Source organism: Leucoraja erinacea, chromosome 21 (genome assembly GCF_028641065.1).
Source record: "Leucoraja erinacea ecotype New England chromosome 21, Leri_hhj_1, whole genome shotgun sequence".
Classification (NCBI taxonomy): domain Eukaryota; kingdom Metazoa; phylum Chordata; class Chondrichthyes; order Rajiformes; family Rajidae; genus Leucoraja; species Leucoraja erinaceus.
Genome location: NC_073397.1, coordinates 34700203 through 34716412, shown reverse-complemented (window position 1 = coordinate 34716412; position 16210 = coordinate 34700203). Strand labels below are relative to the sequence as shown.

At 48.3% G+C, this 16210-nt stretch overlaps 1 protein-coding gene across 1 annotated transcript in view; it reads right to left on the bottom strand.

Moving 5' to 3' along the window:
• The window catches only part of LOC129707567 (uncharacterized), a 58548-nt gene that overhangs the window by 12666 nt on the left and 29672 nt on the right, over window positions 1-16210 (bottom strand). The window contains exons 3-7 of the mRNA XM_055652714.1: window positions 14996-15151; window positions 11150-11201; window positions 7892-7979; window positions 5241-5788; window positions 3403-3525 (exon numbers count right to left, since the gene is read on the bottom strand). Of these exons, the coding sequence (XP_055508689.1) occupies window positions 3403-3525; window positions 5241-5788; window positions 7892-7979; window positions 11150-11201; window positions 14996-15151 (967 nt within the window). The remainder of the gene's footprint in view (window positions 1-3402; window positions 3526-5240; window positions 5789-7891; window positions 7980-11149; window positions 11202-14995; window positions 15152-16210) is intronic.

Genomic DNA, 16210 nt, shown 5'->3' with positions numbered 1-16210 from the left:
TGACACGGTGAGGCAGTGGCTCTATCCGCTGCGCCACAGCGCCACCTGTGCATGGATGTATTCCACGCACTGTCCGCATCACCGACATGTTCGCAAGGGCAGGAAGAATGTCGGAGTATTGCATCCATGAGGGGGCGGAATAATAGAAACATAGAAACATAGAAACATAGAAATTAGGTGCAGGAGTAGGCCATTCGGCCCTTCGAGCCTGCACCGCTATTCAATATGATCATGGCTGATCATCCAGTATCCCGTACTCAGTATCCCGTACCTGCCTTCTCTCCATACCCTCTGATCCCCTTGGCCACAAGGGCCACATCTAACTCCCTCTTAAATATAGCCAATGAACTGGCCTCAACTACCCTCTGTGGCAGAGAGTTCCAGAGATTCACCACTCTCTGTGTGAAAAAAGTTCTCCTCATCTCGGTTTTAAAGGATTTCCCCCTTATCCTTAAGCTGTGACCCCTTGTCCTGGACTTCCCCAACATCGGGAACAATCTTCCTGCATCTAGCCTGTCCAACCCCTTAAGAATTTTGTAAGTTTCTATAAGATCCCCTCTCAATCTCCTAAGGCATGGAATTTAAAACTATTGATGAAAACAAAAAGCAAAACGAGAAACATGAAATGCAAAAGCATTTTGTCCATCACTAAATTTCCATTGTGAGAGAAATACTTTGGATACCAGGCGAGATAAGTTGAGGCTCCAGGAAATGCAAGGGCTGGAACAAAAGACAAAGTGCTGGAGGAACTCAACGGGTCAGGTGACATCTGTGGAGACAGTAGACAATAGACAATGGGTCTATTGTCTATCCAACAGGTGCAGGAGTAGGCCATTCGGCCCTTCGAGCCAGCACCGCCATTCAATGTGATCATGTCTGATCAATCACCCCGTTCCTGCCTTCTCCCCTGACTCCACTATCTTTAAGAGCCCTATCTAGCTCTCTCTTGAAAGTATCCAGAGAACCGGCCTCCACCACCCTCTGAGGCAGAGAATTCCACAGACTCACGACTCTCTGTGTGAAAAAGTGTTTCTAAATGGCCTACCCATTGTTCTCAAACTGTGGCCCCTGGTTCTGGACTCCCCCAACATCGGGAACATGGAGGGAATGGATGGAAGATGTTTTGGCTCAAAACCCTCCTTCTGACCACAGCCAAGTTGAATTTGGTTTCAAATATTTGATCAAATGGAACATATTTGTTTTCAGTTTATAATTTCTTTGAATATAAACGCTTGAACTCTTTAACGCAGTTAAGATTTCGAGAACCGTGCGACACGGTGGCGCAGCGGTAGAGTTGCTGCCTCACAGCGTCAGAGACCCGGGTTCGATCCCGACTACGGGTGCTGCCTGTACGCAGTTTTGTACGTTCTCCCCGTGACAGTGCGGGTTTTCTCCGGGATCTCCCATTTCCTCCCACACTCCAAATATGTGCAGGGTTGTCGGTTAATTGTCTTGAGGTAAGTGTAAATTATCCCTGGTGTGTGTAGGGTAGTGTTAATGGATGGGGATCGCTAGTCGGGACAGACTCGGTGGGCCGAAGGGCCTGTTTCCGCGCTGTATCTCTAAACCAAAGCTATGTACAAAAATAACGCATTCTTATAGGATACAAAAAGGCAGCATCTCTGGAGAACATGGATAGGTGACGATTTGGGTTTGAAGAAGGGTCCGGACTCTATCCATATTCCCCAGAGATGCTGCCTGACCCGCTGAGTTACTCCAGCACTCTGTGTCTTTTTGCGTAACAACCGGCACCTGCGGTTCCTTGCGTCTACACGCAATCCTGTACGATGTGCATGGTTGAATAATATCAAGTTACTATTCGGAAAAAGTAGCCTTGCCCCGCCAACTAAAGACATGTTGCGTATTATTTTATTGTCTAACAATGAAACTGCACCTTAGCATAATAAACCAAAGATAATATCTCGAGGGAAGAAAGACCTGTTACCTATTTGTGACCTGCACATTGCTGAAACTGCAATGTTTCAACGTGCAGGGACAAGACACATTCACTTTTCACTCTCATAAATCATACAATTACCAGTCAGTCTTACACGCCCTAAGCTAGCTCAGCTTACCGTGGCTGATGGCAGCCTTTACAATCTGGCCTCTCCTTTACACAAGACTTCGCTTCCATCCGATCAACTACTGGAGTGTGGTCCTGAGCTACTATCCACCTCATTGTATACAAAGCCCTCAATGGGCCTTGCCTCCACCTACATCAAAAGTCTGCTCACCCACCACTCCACCTCCAGGCCTCTCAGATCGGCCGGCTTGGGGTTACTGAACATCCCGCGGTCTAGGCATAAGCTCAGGGGCGACCGTGCCTTTGCGGTTGCAGCTCCTAGACTGTGGAACAGCATCCCCCTTCCCATCGGAACTGCCCCCTCCATCGACTCCTTTAAGCCGAGACTTAAAACTCATCTCTACTCCCAAGCCTTTCTTGACGTCCTCTGAATGAGGGCTACATGTATGTATTTATGTATGTACTTAATCTATGAACCACTGTTGTATAACATTAGTACCTCCACCAATGTAAAGCACTTTGGCCAACGAGAGTTGTTTTTTAAATGTGCTATGGAAATAAAAGTGACTTGACTTGATTGGAGACCCTCGGACTATCTTTGATCAAACTTTATTGGACTTGATCTTGCACTGATGTTATTCCCTTTACCATGTTTCTGTACACTGTGGATGGCTCGCTTGTCACAATCAAATAAGATCAAATAGAGCAAGTTGTCCTACAACTTTAGGCTGTGTCATGGCTTACTCAAGAAGAAGAAGAAGCTCGCTTGTATTGTCTTTCCGCTGGCTGGTTAGCACGCAACTCGGTACAAGTGACGATGATCTTAACGCAAGTTGCTCCCAAAGCAAATATAGGGACAAATTAGGGAGAGGGGAGCTCCCATGGTCACTTCCACCATTTGATTAGGTCATGGCAGCACGGTGCCACAGCTGTAGAGTTGCTGCTTTACAGCGCCAGAGACCAAGATTCGATCCTGACCTGGGAGTGCTGTCTATGTGGAGTGTGCACGTTTTCCCTGTGACCACGTGGGTTTCCTCCAGGTGCTCCAGTTTCCCACCACATCCCAAAGTCACGCTGGGGTTAGAGGTTAATCAGCCTCTGTAACAGAAATTGTGTCTTAGGCAAATTGTGTCGGGGGCGGATGAGAAAGTGGGATAACACACAACTGGTTGGCGTGGACTCGATGGGCCAAAGGGCCTGATTCAGTGCTGCATATCTGAACTCTCAATGGGTCAATGGGACAATAAAATTAAAAACTGGAAAAAGAACATGACTACATACAGTGAATCAAAGTGACAAATAGCATAAAGGCTTTGTGATGTCTGTAGAATCAAGTTCAAAATGATCATTTTGTGTTTCATCATAGTCTGTGTGTCTACCTTGACATTATTGGTGTACACTTGTTCCTCCGTTTGACTCCCACAAGCCGCTCTCCCCATTGAATTCATGACATCTGGGTCGGTTATCGATCGCTGTCTGCCTTGCATCCTCCAGTTGAAATTCTGGAATATAAAATAAATTAAAAGTCGCTGCCGAGATCTAATTGCCGCTTTAATCGAACAAAACTCATCATCCCAAATCTGTCTAATTTTAAAGAAAAGACACAAAGTGCTGGTGTGACTCGGGTCAGGCAGCATCGCTGGAGAACATGGACAGGTGACGTTTCAGAGCGGGGACCCTTCTTCAGACTCCCGAAGAATTCAGACGTCCTCAGTCTGAAGAAGGGTCCCGACCCGAAATGTCACCTATTATTCACGCTGGAGAAACTCAGTGGGAGCGGCAGCATCTATGAAGCGAAGGAAATAAGCAACGTTTCGGCCTGAAACGTTGCCTATTATTTCCTAAAACGGTTCCTATTCGGCCCGAAATGTTGCCTATACACACTAGGGACAATTTGGACATACACCAAGCCAATTAACCTCCAAACCTGTAAGTCTTTGGAGTGCGGGAGGAAACCGAAGATCTCGGAGAAAACACACGCGGTCACAGGGAGAAGGTATAAACTGCGTGCAGACAGCACCCGTAGCCTCCAGCGCTTCATACTGCATATTGCGTACAGTTTTGGTCTCCAAGTCTGAGGAAGGACATTATTGCCATAGAGGGAGTGCAGAGACGGTTCACCAGACTGATTCCTGGGATGTCAGGACTGTCTTATGAAGAAAGACTGGATAGACTTGGTTTATACTCTCTAGAATTTAGGAGATTGAGGGGGGATCTGATAGAAACTTACAAAATTCTTAAGGGGTTGGACAGGCTAGATGCAGGAAGATTGTTCCCGATGTTGGGAAGTCCAGGACAAGGGGTCACAGCTTAAGGATAAGGGGGAAATCCTTTAAAACCGAGATGAGAAGAACTTTTTTCACACAGAGAGTGGTGAATCTCTGGAACTCTCTGCCACAGAGGGTAGTCGAGGCCAGTTCATTGGCTATATTTAAGAGGAAGTTAGATGTGGCCCCTTGTGGCTAAGGGGATCAGAGGGTATGGAGAGAAGGCAGGTACGGGATACTGAGTTGGATGATCAGCCATGATCATATTGAATGGCGGTGCAGGCTCGAAGGGCCGAATGGCCTACTCCTGCACCTAATTTCTATGTTTCTATGTTTCTAAGTGTGGTCATGCGGTAACTACCTCTGCGCCACCGTGGCCGTTACTGTGCATTTACATTTAGAGATACAGCACGGAAACAGGGCCTTTGACTCACCGAGTCCACGCCGACCAGCCATCCACGTACACTAGTTCATCCCCTACACTCTAGGGACATTTTATAATTTACAGAAGCTAATTCACCTACAAACCTGTAGGTTGTATGTCTTTGCAATTTGGGAGGAGACCGGTGCACCTGGAGAAAACCCATGTGGTCACAGGGAGAAGGTACAAACTCTGATGTCTTAGGTCAGGTCCTTGTGCAGACTGACCCCAGAGTCTCATGATACTAAACCATCGTGCTTTTGTACACTCATTAACTGAACATTTAATTAAATGGTTTCATTCAGCAAGAAATAATTCACTTTTCTACATTTTTGTAAAAAATGCTCCGTATTGATCTGGAATCAAGATGAAAGCTTCAAAAGAAGAATAGAGTGGGGGTTATGGGGGAGAAGGCAGGAGAATGGCGTTGTGAGGGAGAGGTAGATCAGCCATGATTGAATGGCGGAGTAGACCCGATGGGCCGAATGGCCTAATTCTGCTCCTAGCCCTTATGAACTAATGAACATACCTCTGCCTGTGAAAAATCGGCATAATTTTCCGTAATTCTTGACTCTTCGCCACAGATTCTTGACCCAGGCACCAACACGCAACCATTCTTTATATCTCTTCTGAATGGTTTTTCTTGCCGATTTAGATTATTTTCCTTCCTCTTTGCCTTCCGAATGGAGGCATACTCTGGTGTGTCCATGTTGGGCGCCGGTTCCTTTGAACCTTGCTGTGTTCGAGTTGGCGCGGCCCATTCTCGTCCGTTTGGCCCGTACCTGGGTTTGGACTGGCGCTCAGTGGCAACGGGCTCATAATTGGATCCAACGCTCTCGTACAAGGAGTCTTCGACGGCGCTGTGTGGACGAGTGTATTTCGTGACCTGGGGGCGGGCGAAGTGCGTATCGTGCACCTTTCTCGAATGAACCAACTTCCCTGCAGTGTAGTTACTTCCAGGAGCATTCGGCAGTTCCCTGAGCTGAGGGACCCTGCAGTTTTCGGAGAACTCCTCCGAGAGCTCGGTCCCCGATGGTCGGAGACAGTCCACGCTCGCCGGCCAGCTTCTCCGTCCATCTGCGGAGAAAGGGAATCATTTCACCCCAGGATAAACACCAAATACCGAGGTAACTCAACGGGACAGGCAACATCTCTGGATAAGAAGGAATGGGTGCAGTTTGGAGTCGAGACCCTTCTTCAGACTCATTTAACCTCTGCCGCTTGGAACGCAAAACCAAAGAGCATTTTCTTGTGCAATTCTTTCAGGGAAAGAAAAAAACACACTATGCCAGTGTATACACTATCCACACAGTCTACACTAATCTGCATTTCCAGTAACTAGGCAGGAACGGGGTACTGATTGGGGATGATCAGCAATAGAAACATAGAAATTAGGTGCAGGAGTAGGCCATTCGGCCCTTCGAGCCTGCACCGCCATTCAATATGATCATGGCTGATCATCCACTGTATCCCGTACCTGCTTCTCTCCATACCCCCTGATCCCCTTAGCCACAAGGGCCACATCTAACTCCCTCTTAAATATAGCCAATGAACTGGCCTCAACTACCCTCTGTGGCAGAGAGTTCCAGAGATTCACCACTCTCTGTGTGAAAAAGTTCTTCTTCTCATCTCGGTTTTAAAGGATTTCCCCTTTATCCTTAAGCTGTGACCCCTTGTCCTGGACTTCCCCCAACATCGGGAACAATCTTCCTGCATGATCACAGCCATGATCACACTGAATGGCGGTGCTGGCTCGAAGGGCCGAATGGCCTACTCCTGCACCTATTGTCTATTGTCTATAGGCATCTAGAGGGTCATAGAGTCATCCAGTGTGGAAACAGGCCATTCAGCCCAACTTGCCCCATCTACACCTATCTGTGTGTGGCCCATATCCCTCCAACCCCGCCCTATCCATGCACCTGTCTAAATGGTTTTTACACATTGTGATAATACCTCATTTACCCCGTCTGTCACCTCATTCTTCACACACCCCACCCTTCGTGTAAAGAAGATGCCCCACAGGTTCCTATTAAATCTGTCCCCCCCCCCTCACCTTAAACCTATGTCCTCTGGTTCTCGATTCCCCTACCCTGAATAAAGGACTCTGTGTGCTCGCCCAATCTATTCCTCTCATGATCTTGTACACCTGTATAAGATCACCCCTCATCCTCCTGGGCTCCAGGGAATAGAGTCCTAGCTCAAACGCTCCGTATAGCTCACGCATGGTGCGTGGTGATGTAGGCAGCGACACGCGGTTGCGAGCAGCGCCCCAGGATGTTCAAAATCTTCGCGCTCCATCTGCGTAATGCGCAAACGACGCCCAAGTGGGTCAGGCCCTTAAGTGCTCATGCATAGTGATACTTGTACTGTATACAAAAATGAACATCAGTGTACTTTGCCACATCTGACAAGTAAAGTACCATACCATACCATACGATGCGCTGGCTCTGGAGAGGGTCCATAGGAGGTTTACAAGAATGATCCCAGGAATGAGTGGGTTAGCATATGATGAGCGTTTGACTGCTCTGAAGATAGCGGAGTCAGGGGATACGGGGAGAAGGCAGGAACGGGGTACTGATTGTGGATGATCAGCCATGATCACATTGAATGGCGGTGCTGGCTCAAAGGGCCGAATGGCCTACTCCTGCACCTATTGTCTATTGTCTATTGGCACTGGGCCTGCACTTGCTGGAATTTAGAAGAATGAGGGGGGGGGGGGACCTCATGGAAACTTACCAAATAGTGAAAGGCTTGGATAGAGTGGCTGTGGAGAGGATGTTACCACCAGTGGGAGAGTCTAGGACTAGAGGCCACGGCTTCAGAATTAAAGGACGTTTCTTTAGGAAGGAGATGAGGAGGAATTTCTTCAGTCAGAGGGTGGTGAATCTGTGGAATTCTTTAACCACAGACGGCTGTAGAGGCCAAGTCAGTGGATATTTCTACGGCAGAGATAGATGGATTCTTGATTAGTACGGGTGTCAAGGATTATGGGGAGAAGGCAGGAGAATGGGGTTGAGAGGGATAGATAGATCAGCCACGATGGAATAGCAGAGCAGACTTGATGGGCCGAATGACCTGACTCTGCTCCTATCACTTATGACCTTGACCATTCTGTTTGTAGCAATGCTAGAAAAAGTGCCCTTTATAAACTGTGAAATTTAAGGAATATCTTTTACTTACTATCGCCACTGCTGAACAGTCTGTTGGGATCACGAACTCCGGCTTCAGGTAGACTAACGGGTCGAAGTTGTGGTGTTGAACCTACGGACTGAAGACAAAAGCTACATCAGTTAAACGTACACTTGGTCCAATTAATGTTTAGTAGTCTGAGTAAAGTTTCCGACCCGAAACATCACCCATTCCTTTTTCTCCAGAGATGCTGCCTGACCCGCTGAGTTACTCCAGCACTTTGTATAAACCAGCACCTGCAGTTCCTTCCTGCACCAGATGATGTTTCACACATTGCCATTTTAATTCAGTATTTCATTTCTGGGAATGTTATATTAAAAATATCCTTAAAACTTTAACAGTGAAAAGTAAATTCTTTCCTAACCAGCTGTTTATTGAGACTTGCACGTGACCCATTTTAGTAAGTTCCACGATGCGAGTTCACCCAAGAGCTCTCCCGGAAAAAAAAAAATCAAACTTGTGGTATTGTACGAACTCTTACAATCTTCCATGTTTTTTTCATCACGAGTATTTTTTTACTCCTGAAGTTCTTTCAACCGTGAAAAATGTCCACGAGTAAAAAAAAAAAAATACTTGTGATGAAAAAAAAAAGTTGATTTTTACTTGTAGCAGCTCGTGAACATACACGTAGCAGCTCGTGAACATACACGTGGACGTTCGTAGGATTTCGTAGAATACCCCAAGTTTGATTTTCTTTTAAACTCGGGAGAGCTCTTGGGTGAACTCGCATCGTGGGAGAAGCCCTTAAGGGTTAGCAAGTCGGATTTGCACAATGCCTTATACTCAGAGTCTATTACCTGGAGTAGGGGGATCAAGAACCAGAGGGTAGAGGGTTGTGAGAGGGGAAAAATGTCATAAGAATCTGAGGGGCAATTTTTCAAACAAAAATGGAAGTAAGCATGCAGGTACAGCAGGCAGTGTAGACAGCAAATGGCATGTTGGCCTTCATGACAAGAGGAGTTGAGTATAGGAGCAAAGAGGTCCTTCTGCAGCAAAGGGGTACCAAACTACTGTTGTGTTGTGTCTTTTAAAAAAAAATTCTCTCACTAATATGTAATTACTGATTCTGTTCTGTTTTGTAGTTTTTTTGCACAATCCGCAGGCACTGCCACTTTTCATTTCACTGCACATCTCGTATGCGTATGTGACAAATAAACTTGGCTTGACTTGCAGTTGTACAGGGCCCTAGTGAGACCACACCTGGAGTATTGTGTGCAGTTTTGGTCCCCAAATTTGAGGAAGGACATTCTTGCTATTGAGGGAGTGCAGCGTAGGTTCACCAGTTTAATTCCCGGGATGGTGGGACTGTCATATGCTGAGAGAATGGAGCGGCTGGGCTTGTACACTATGGAAATAAGAAGTACGAGAGGGAATCTTATTGAAACATATAGGATTACAGGTGCACAACCTTTTATCCGAAAGCCTTGGGACCAGACACTTGTCGGATTTCGGACATTTTCGGATTTCAGAATGGAAGATTTTTAGCGTAGATTAGGTAGGTAGCGCGGGCGGCTTGAAAAGTCTGGAGCAGCTGCCTCCTCCCCGGAGACCGGGAGAATCATTGCATAAATGTTAGTCAGTTAGTTTGGAGGGATTTTATGTGGTGGAGTCGGGGTGAAGGGGGAAACGTTAATTCTTAGTCCCCTACCTACCTGGTCGGCGACTCCCAACCTCGCGGAGCTGGGGGCTCCGTCCGGGCCGCTCTGCGACGCCGCAATGTAGCTCCGACCCCGGCAACTCTACCCCTGGCTGCGCGGCTCCAATCCAGCGACGCTCCGCGAGGGTTTGTGTGGAAGGCGGCCACATAAGCGCTGAGGGAGCTTTTCACGGCGACCCGGTAAGGCATTGCCCGCTCCCCGCTGGTGTTTCCCAGCGCTGCGCGCTGTTGGACTCTCAACATCGCGGAGCTGGGGCGTCCGGCCGCGGGCCGCGCTGGATTTGGAGCGCCTCGCAGCCAGGGGTAGAATTGCCGGGGTCGGAGCTACAACTGGCGCCGCCCGCAGCCCCAACGGCCACAGCGCTGCGGAGCTTGGTAAGGCATTGACCGCTCCCCGCCTCTCCGACCAGGTAGGGGACTAAGAATTAAAGTTTACCCCTTCACCCCCCTTCACATAAAAGCCCTCCAAACTAACTGACTAACATTTAAGCAATGATTTACAGATGTTTAAGCGTCTCCCGGTCTCCAGGGAGGAGGCAGCCGCTACAGTAGTACAGACCTGGGTTGACCGTGGGTCTTTTTGGGTCAAGTTTGGCGCACAACGCGAGCTTTGGTGCGCAGACGACATCTGGAAAAAATGGCCGGTTTTCGGAGCTTTTCGGTTTCTGGAACACCGGATAAAAGGTTGTGCACCTGTATAAAGGGTTGGGACACGCTGGAAGCAGGAAATGTTGGGGGAGTCCAGAATGTTCCCGATGTTGGGGGAGTCCAGAACCAGGGGCCACAGTTTAAGAATAAGGGGTAAGCCATTTAGAATGGAGATGAGGAAATACTTTTTCACACAGAGAGTTGTGAGTCTGTGGAATTCTCTGCCGCAGAGGGTGGTGGAGGCAGGTTCTCTGGATACTTTCAAGATAGGGCTCTTGAAGATAGCGGAGTCGGGGATATGGGGAGAAGGCAGGAACGGGGTACTGATTGTGGATGATCAGCCATGATCACATTGAATGGCGGTGCTGGGCCAAATGGTCTACTGCACCTATTGTCTATTGTCAAATGGGGGTGGGTGTATGGAACGAGCTGCCAGAGGGTGTAGTTGAGGCAGGGACTATCACAATGTTTAAAAGGCCTCTGGCCAGGTAGATGTACAAGAAAGGTTTAGGGAGATGTGTAGGAAGGAACTGCAGATGCTGATTTACACCGAAGATAAGCACAAAATGCTGGAGTAACTCAGCGGGACGGGCAGCATCTCTGGATAGAAAGAATGGGTGACGTTTCGGGTCGAGGTCCTTCTTCAGATTCTGAAGAAGGGTCTCGACCCCGAACGTTGAGAGAGATAAGGGCCCAATGCAAGCAGGTGGGACTAGTGTAAATAGGGCTGCTCGGTTGGCATGGGCAGGTTGGGCCGAAGGGCCTGTTTGCAATGCTGCCAAAGACTGAGGCTCGCTGCAATCCATCTTGGAGCTGAGACAAAGGCTCGCTGCAATCCATCTTGGAGCTGCTACAAAGGCTGCTTCATGGTGAGCAGATGGAGCCCTTGGAAGGCTGAGCTAAAGATGCACAATTTCCCTTGCGGCTGCAGTTAAAGAACTTACCAAACCAACCAGCTTCACACCGTCCCTCCCGGATTTCCCTTCTTTGTTCTTTCTGCCACAAAAACACAAGATCATTGGGTTATATCAAGACATGGCAAGTGATACTGCACCAATTGCTGCACGTGACAATATATGCAACTTGAACGACACAAAATGCTGGAGTAATTCAGCGGGTGAGGCAACGTCTCTGGAGAGAAGGAATGGGCGACGTTTCGGGTCCTCGAAAATAGGTGCAGGAGTAGGCCATTCGGCCCTTCAAGCCAGCACCGCCATTCATTGTGATGATTCTGATTGTGATCATGGCTGGATCTAGAATTATTCATTACAATCACTCCAATCTATTAAATCTTCATTTTAACAGCAGCATTTCTCCCTTTATCCTGTATCTGCACACTGTGGATGGTTCAATTGTAATCATGTATAGTCTTCTCGTTGACTGGATATCACGCTAAATAAACTGTACCTCCGTACACCTGACAATAACAAACAAAACGTACTTTTAGCTTTTGGAGATACAGCGTGGGAACAGGCCCTTTGGCCCATCGAGTCCATGCCAACCATCGATCACCCCTACACTAGTTCTATCCTACGCACTGGGGACAATTCACAGAAGCCAATTAACCTGCGTACCCGCACGTCGCTGGGATGTGGCTGGAGGCCAGAGCACCAGGAGAAAACCCACGTGGTCACAGAGAGAATGTACTAACTCCATACAGACAGCACCTGTAGTCAGCATTGAACCTGGCCCTCTGGTGCTATGAGGCAGCAAATCTAACACTGTGTCACTGTGCTGCCCAACTAAACCAAATTATTTAAACTAACTAACTTTAACGATTTAAACAAAACTACTGTTTTTCACTGCACCAAAGTGCCTCGGTACACGTGACAATAAACTAAACTCCACTCAATTGACAAATTGATAAAAGGCAAAGGTTTAAGAGGCCGCATTTGACTCCAATGCAGTATTTGCACTTTTCCTGTGTGCACCTTTCTCCTTTGTATAAGTAGATTATTTATTTACTTTCAAAAGTGCAGACACTGATACAAAGCTGGGGCCTGCACCAACTTGCCCAGCAATCACGCGCCTTTTATTAGTTTAGTCCAGTTGAGAGATACGGTGCGGAAACAGGCCCTTCGGCCCACCGGGTCCGTGCCGACCAGCGATCCCCGCACATTAACACTATCCCGCACACACTAGGGACAATTTTCACATTTATAACCAAGCCAATTCACCTACAAACCTGTACGCACGTCTTTGGAGTGTGGGAGGAAAGTGAAGATCTTGGAGAACATGCAAACTCCGTACAGACAGCACCCGTAGTCGGGATCGAACCTGGGTCTCTGGCGCTGCATTCGCTGTAAGGCAGCAACTCTACCGCTGCACCAACATGCCGTAGTAATGCAAGAGGTTCAAATGCAACTGGGGCATAAGTGTGAACTTGCCGTTTGAAACATTGAAATAACACCCGCATTTACATCTTTGACTTCAATTTTTTTAAGTAATTGACACCACATATATTGTTTGTGGTTGAAAATGTTTCCTGTGCCATATTTGCCCTTTGCATATTTCCTTGCAATGCAGGAAGATATTTACATCCAGTCTACATCAGATCACAGTGCAATTAGTTTAGTTTAGTTTAGAGATGCAGCGCGGAAACAGGCCCTTCAGCCCACCGCGTCCTGTGCCGACCAGCGACCCCCGTACACTAGCACTATCCGACACACTAGGGACAATTTACACAAGTCAGTTAGCCTACACATCTCTACGTCTATGGAGTGTGGGAGGAAACCGGAGCACCTGGAGTAAACCCACGCGGTCACAGGGAGAACGTGCAAACTCCGTACAGACAGCACCCGTAGTCAGGATCGAACACGGGTCACTGGCGCTGCAAGGCAGGAACTCTACCGCTGCGCCACCGTGCCACACTAAGTTTCCCTGTAACATATTTCCCAACATTGTCACTAATTCAATGGACAATAGGTGCAGGAGTAGGCCATTCGGCCCTTTGAGCCAGCACCACCATTCACTGCGATCATGGCTGATCATCCCCAACCAGTACCCCGTTCCTGCCCTCTCCACACATCCCTTGACTCCGCTATCTTTAAGAGCCCTATCTAGCTCTCTTGAAAGAATCCAGAGAATTGGCCTCCACTGCCTACTGAGGCAGAGAATTCCACAGACTCACAACTCCCTTGGTGCTGACACAGATTTTACCCCCTACCAACATGAGGGGCAATTACAGACCAATTAACAGCTCAGGGGGCCTGGGTTGCACCTTGAGTTTAGGCCCTACATACTTGGAGTTTGTTTTCCCTGACTGTGTGAACTTCCCTTGGATATTCCTATCTGCGGCTCCTTCCCAAGGTTGTGCTGGGAAGTTAATTGGCCGCTCTAGTTGACTCCTGGTGAAGGTTAATGGGGGTGGGGGGAGGAAGGGTATCAAATAGTGATTCCTTTTAATGTTTGTATGAAACCAACTGCCGGAGGAGATATTCGAGGCAGGTACAATCCCAACGTTTAAGAGACATTTGGACAGGTACATGGATTGCTGCGGTGTTCCAGCTTGTTGTGTCTATCTTCGGTACACGGGTAGAATTAGTTTAGAGGGTTATGGGCCAAGCGGACAGGTGGGACTAGTGTAGATGGGGCATGTTGGTCGGTGTGGGCAAGTTGGGCTGAAGGGATCTTTTTCCCCAGGATGTATCTATGACTGTCCCTGTACTTAATACCCATTAGTCTAGACCTGCCCTGCACCCTCTCCAGAGCCTCTGCACCCTTCCTGCAATGGGGGCGACCAGAACCAAGAGTCTCCTCGTTGGATTGCAACCTTGTCGTGGTCGGGGAGCTTGTGTGTCTCAGTCACCCCTAGACTGAGCTGTGCCAGCGGGAGATTCGTCTCCTGTTAGGGTCTCCCATGCTGGACAGGTCAAAGGGTAGAGGGGAGATGAAGAGTGGTCCACTGGTCCTCCAGGTTGGAGGTTGAGCACAGGGCCAACAACCCTGTCTTGTGAAACAAATATGTTACGGAAACAGCAACTGAAGGAATCGACACTACTGAGTGGAGGACCTCCGTTGCTGCCCTACATGCCGGGAGGGTATTTCTTGTCGGAAGGAACTGCAGATGCTGTTTTACAACGAAGAAGGACTCAAACGTCCGGGTGTAAATCAGTGGGTCAGGCGGCATCTTTGGAGAAAAGACGCGACGTTTTGGGTTGAGACCTTCTTCAGACTGAGAGTCAGGAAACCAGGGGCAGGATAAGGTCCAGAGAACAAATGAATGGCTTTGTGCTTTTGCAAACCTCCAGTAGCCCTTCTCCCTTGCCTCCCAGTCTGAAGAACAAATGAAGGCTTTATTGCCATGTGTGACAAGTCACAGTGAGATTATTTTTTGGTGTACAAGGTAAGCAAATAGTTGCCCATGAAGGGCGTTTACATAGTTACATATCCCCCCCCCTCATCAGTTCTCCCATTGCTCTAATCCCCTTCCCCCTGCCCCCCCCCTCCACCCACCCCCCCCCCCCCCCCCCGACATGTTGGGTCCCTGATTTCCAGAAGGATCTCAACCTAACACAATGAGTAAGATGTGGCCCTTGTGGCTAAAGGGATCAGGGGGTATGGAGAGAAGGCAGGTACGGGATACTGAGTTGGGTGATCAGCCATGATCATATTGAATGGCGGTGCAGGCTCGAAGGGCCGAATGGCCTCTACTCCTGCACCTATTTTCTATGTTTCTATCCTGAAACGTCACCCGTTCCTTCTCTCCAGGGATGCTGCCCGACTTACTCCAGCTTTTCCGTGTCGATCTCCAAGGATAATAATTCCGTGTGGGTGAGATGTCCGCTTACCTTTGGCACTGGTTGCAGAGGAATGCTAGGACCAGGAAGCCCAGGCAGCTGCCTCCCGCTGCCAGAGAGCCGGAGAGAAGCAGTGACGGCTGGCCCTCTTGTGCAGTTCCCGCTGTCCTGATGAACGATCGTAGAGGAGCCATGGTCTTCTGTTGACTATGGGTGAAGGACACATGTCACTGACTGGCACAAAGCACAATTTTCATACGCTCACAAGTTTCAGGAGCAGAATGAGGCCGCTCGGCCCATCGGGTCTACTCTGCCCATATGGAGGGGGGGGGAGGGAAATGGACTAGAATTGGCCACATCAACTCAAGGACAGCAATGTTTAAAGGAACTGGGGACCAACATGGATACACCCAGAGCAGGGCACAATATGGAAGATGAAGAATAGACAATAGACAATAGGTGCAGGAGTAGGCCATTCGGCCCTTCGAGCCAGCACCGCCATTCACTGTGATCATGGCTGAACATCCCCAATCAGTACCCCGTTCCTGCCTTCTCCCCATATCCCCTGACTCCGCTATTTTTATGAGCCCTATCCAGCTCTCTCTTGAAAGTAGAAGAAAGAAAATAATCCAAATTCGGAAGAAAAACAATTCAGAAGGCATGTAAAGAATGGTTGTGTGTCCAAGTTCAAGTTCACATTTATTACCTAGGTTCAGAATCTGTGGAGAAGAATCAAGAATTATGGAAAATTGTGCAGTTTTTGCACAGTTTCGGGTCGAGGCCCTTCTTCAGATGGAAGTATATTCATTAGTTCATAAGTGCTAGTAGCAGAATTAGAACATAGGGCCCATCCAGTCTACTCCGCCATTCAATCATGGCTGGTCTATCTCTCCCTCTCAACCCCATTCACCTGCCTTCTCCCCATAACCCCTGTACTAATGATGTACTAAGCAGGAAACATGTTCCCGATGTTGGGGGAGACCAGAACAAGGGGCCACAGTTTAAGAATAAGGGGTAAGCCATTTAGAACGGAGACAAGGAAACACTTTTTCACACAGAGAGTTGTGAGTCTGTGGAATTCTCAGCCTCAGGTGGAGGCTGGTTCTCTGGATACTTTCAAGAGGGAGCTAGATAGGGCTCTTAAAACTAGCGGAGTCAGGGGATATGGGGAGAAGGCAGGAACGGGGTACTGATTGGGAATGATCAGCCATGATCACATTGAATTCTTTCTTGATCAAATCTACCCTTTTTCAGCAAGGTTCTGGA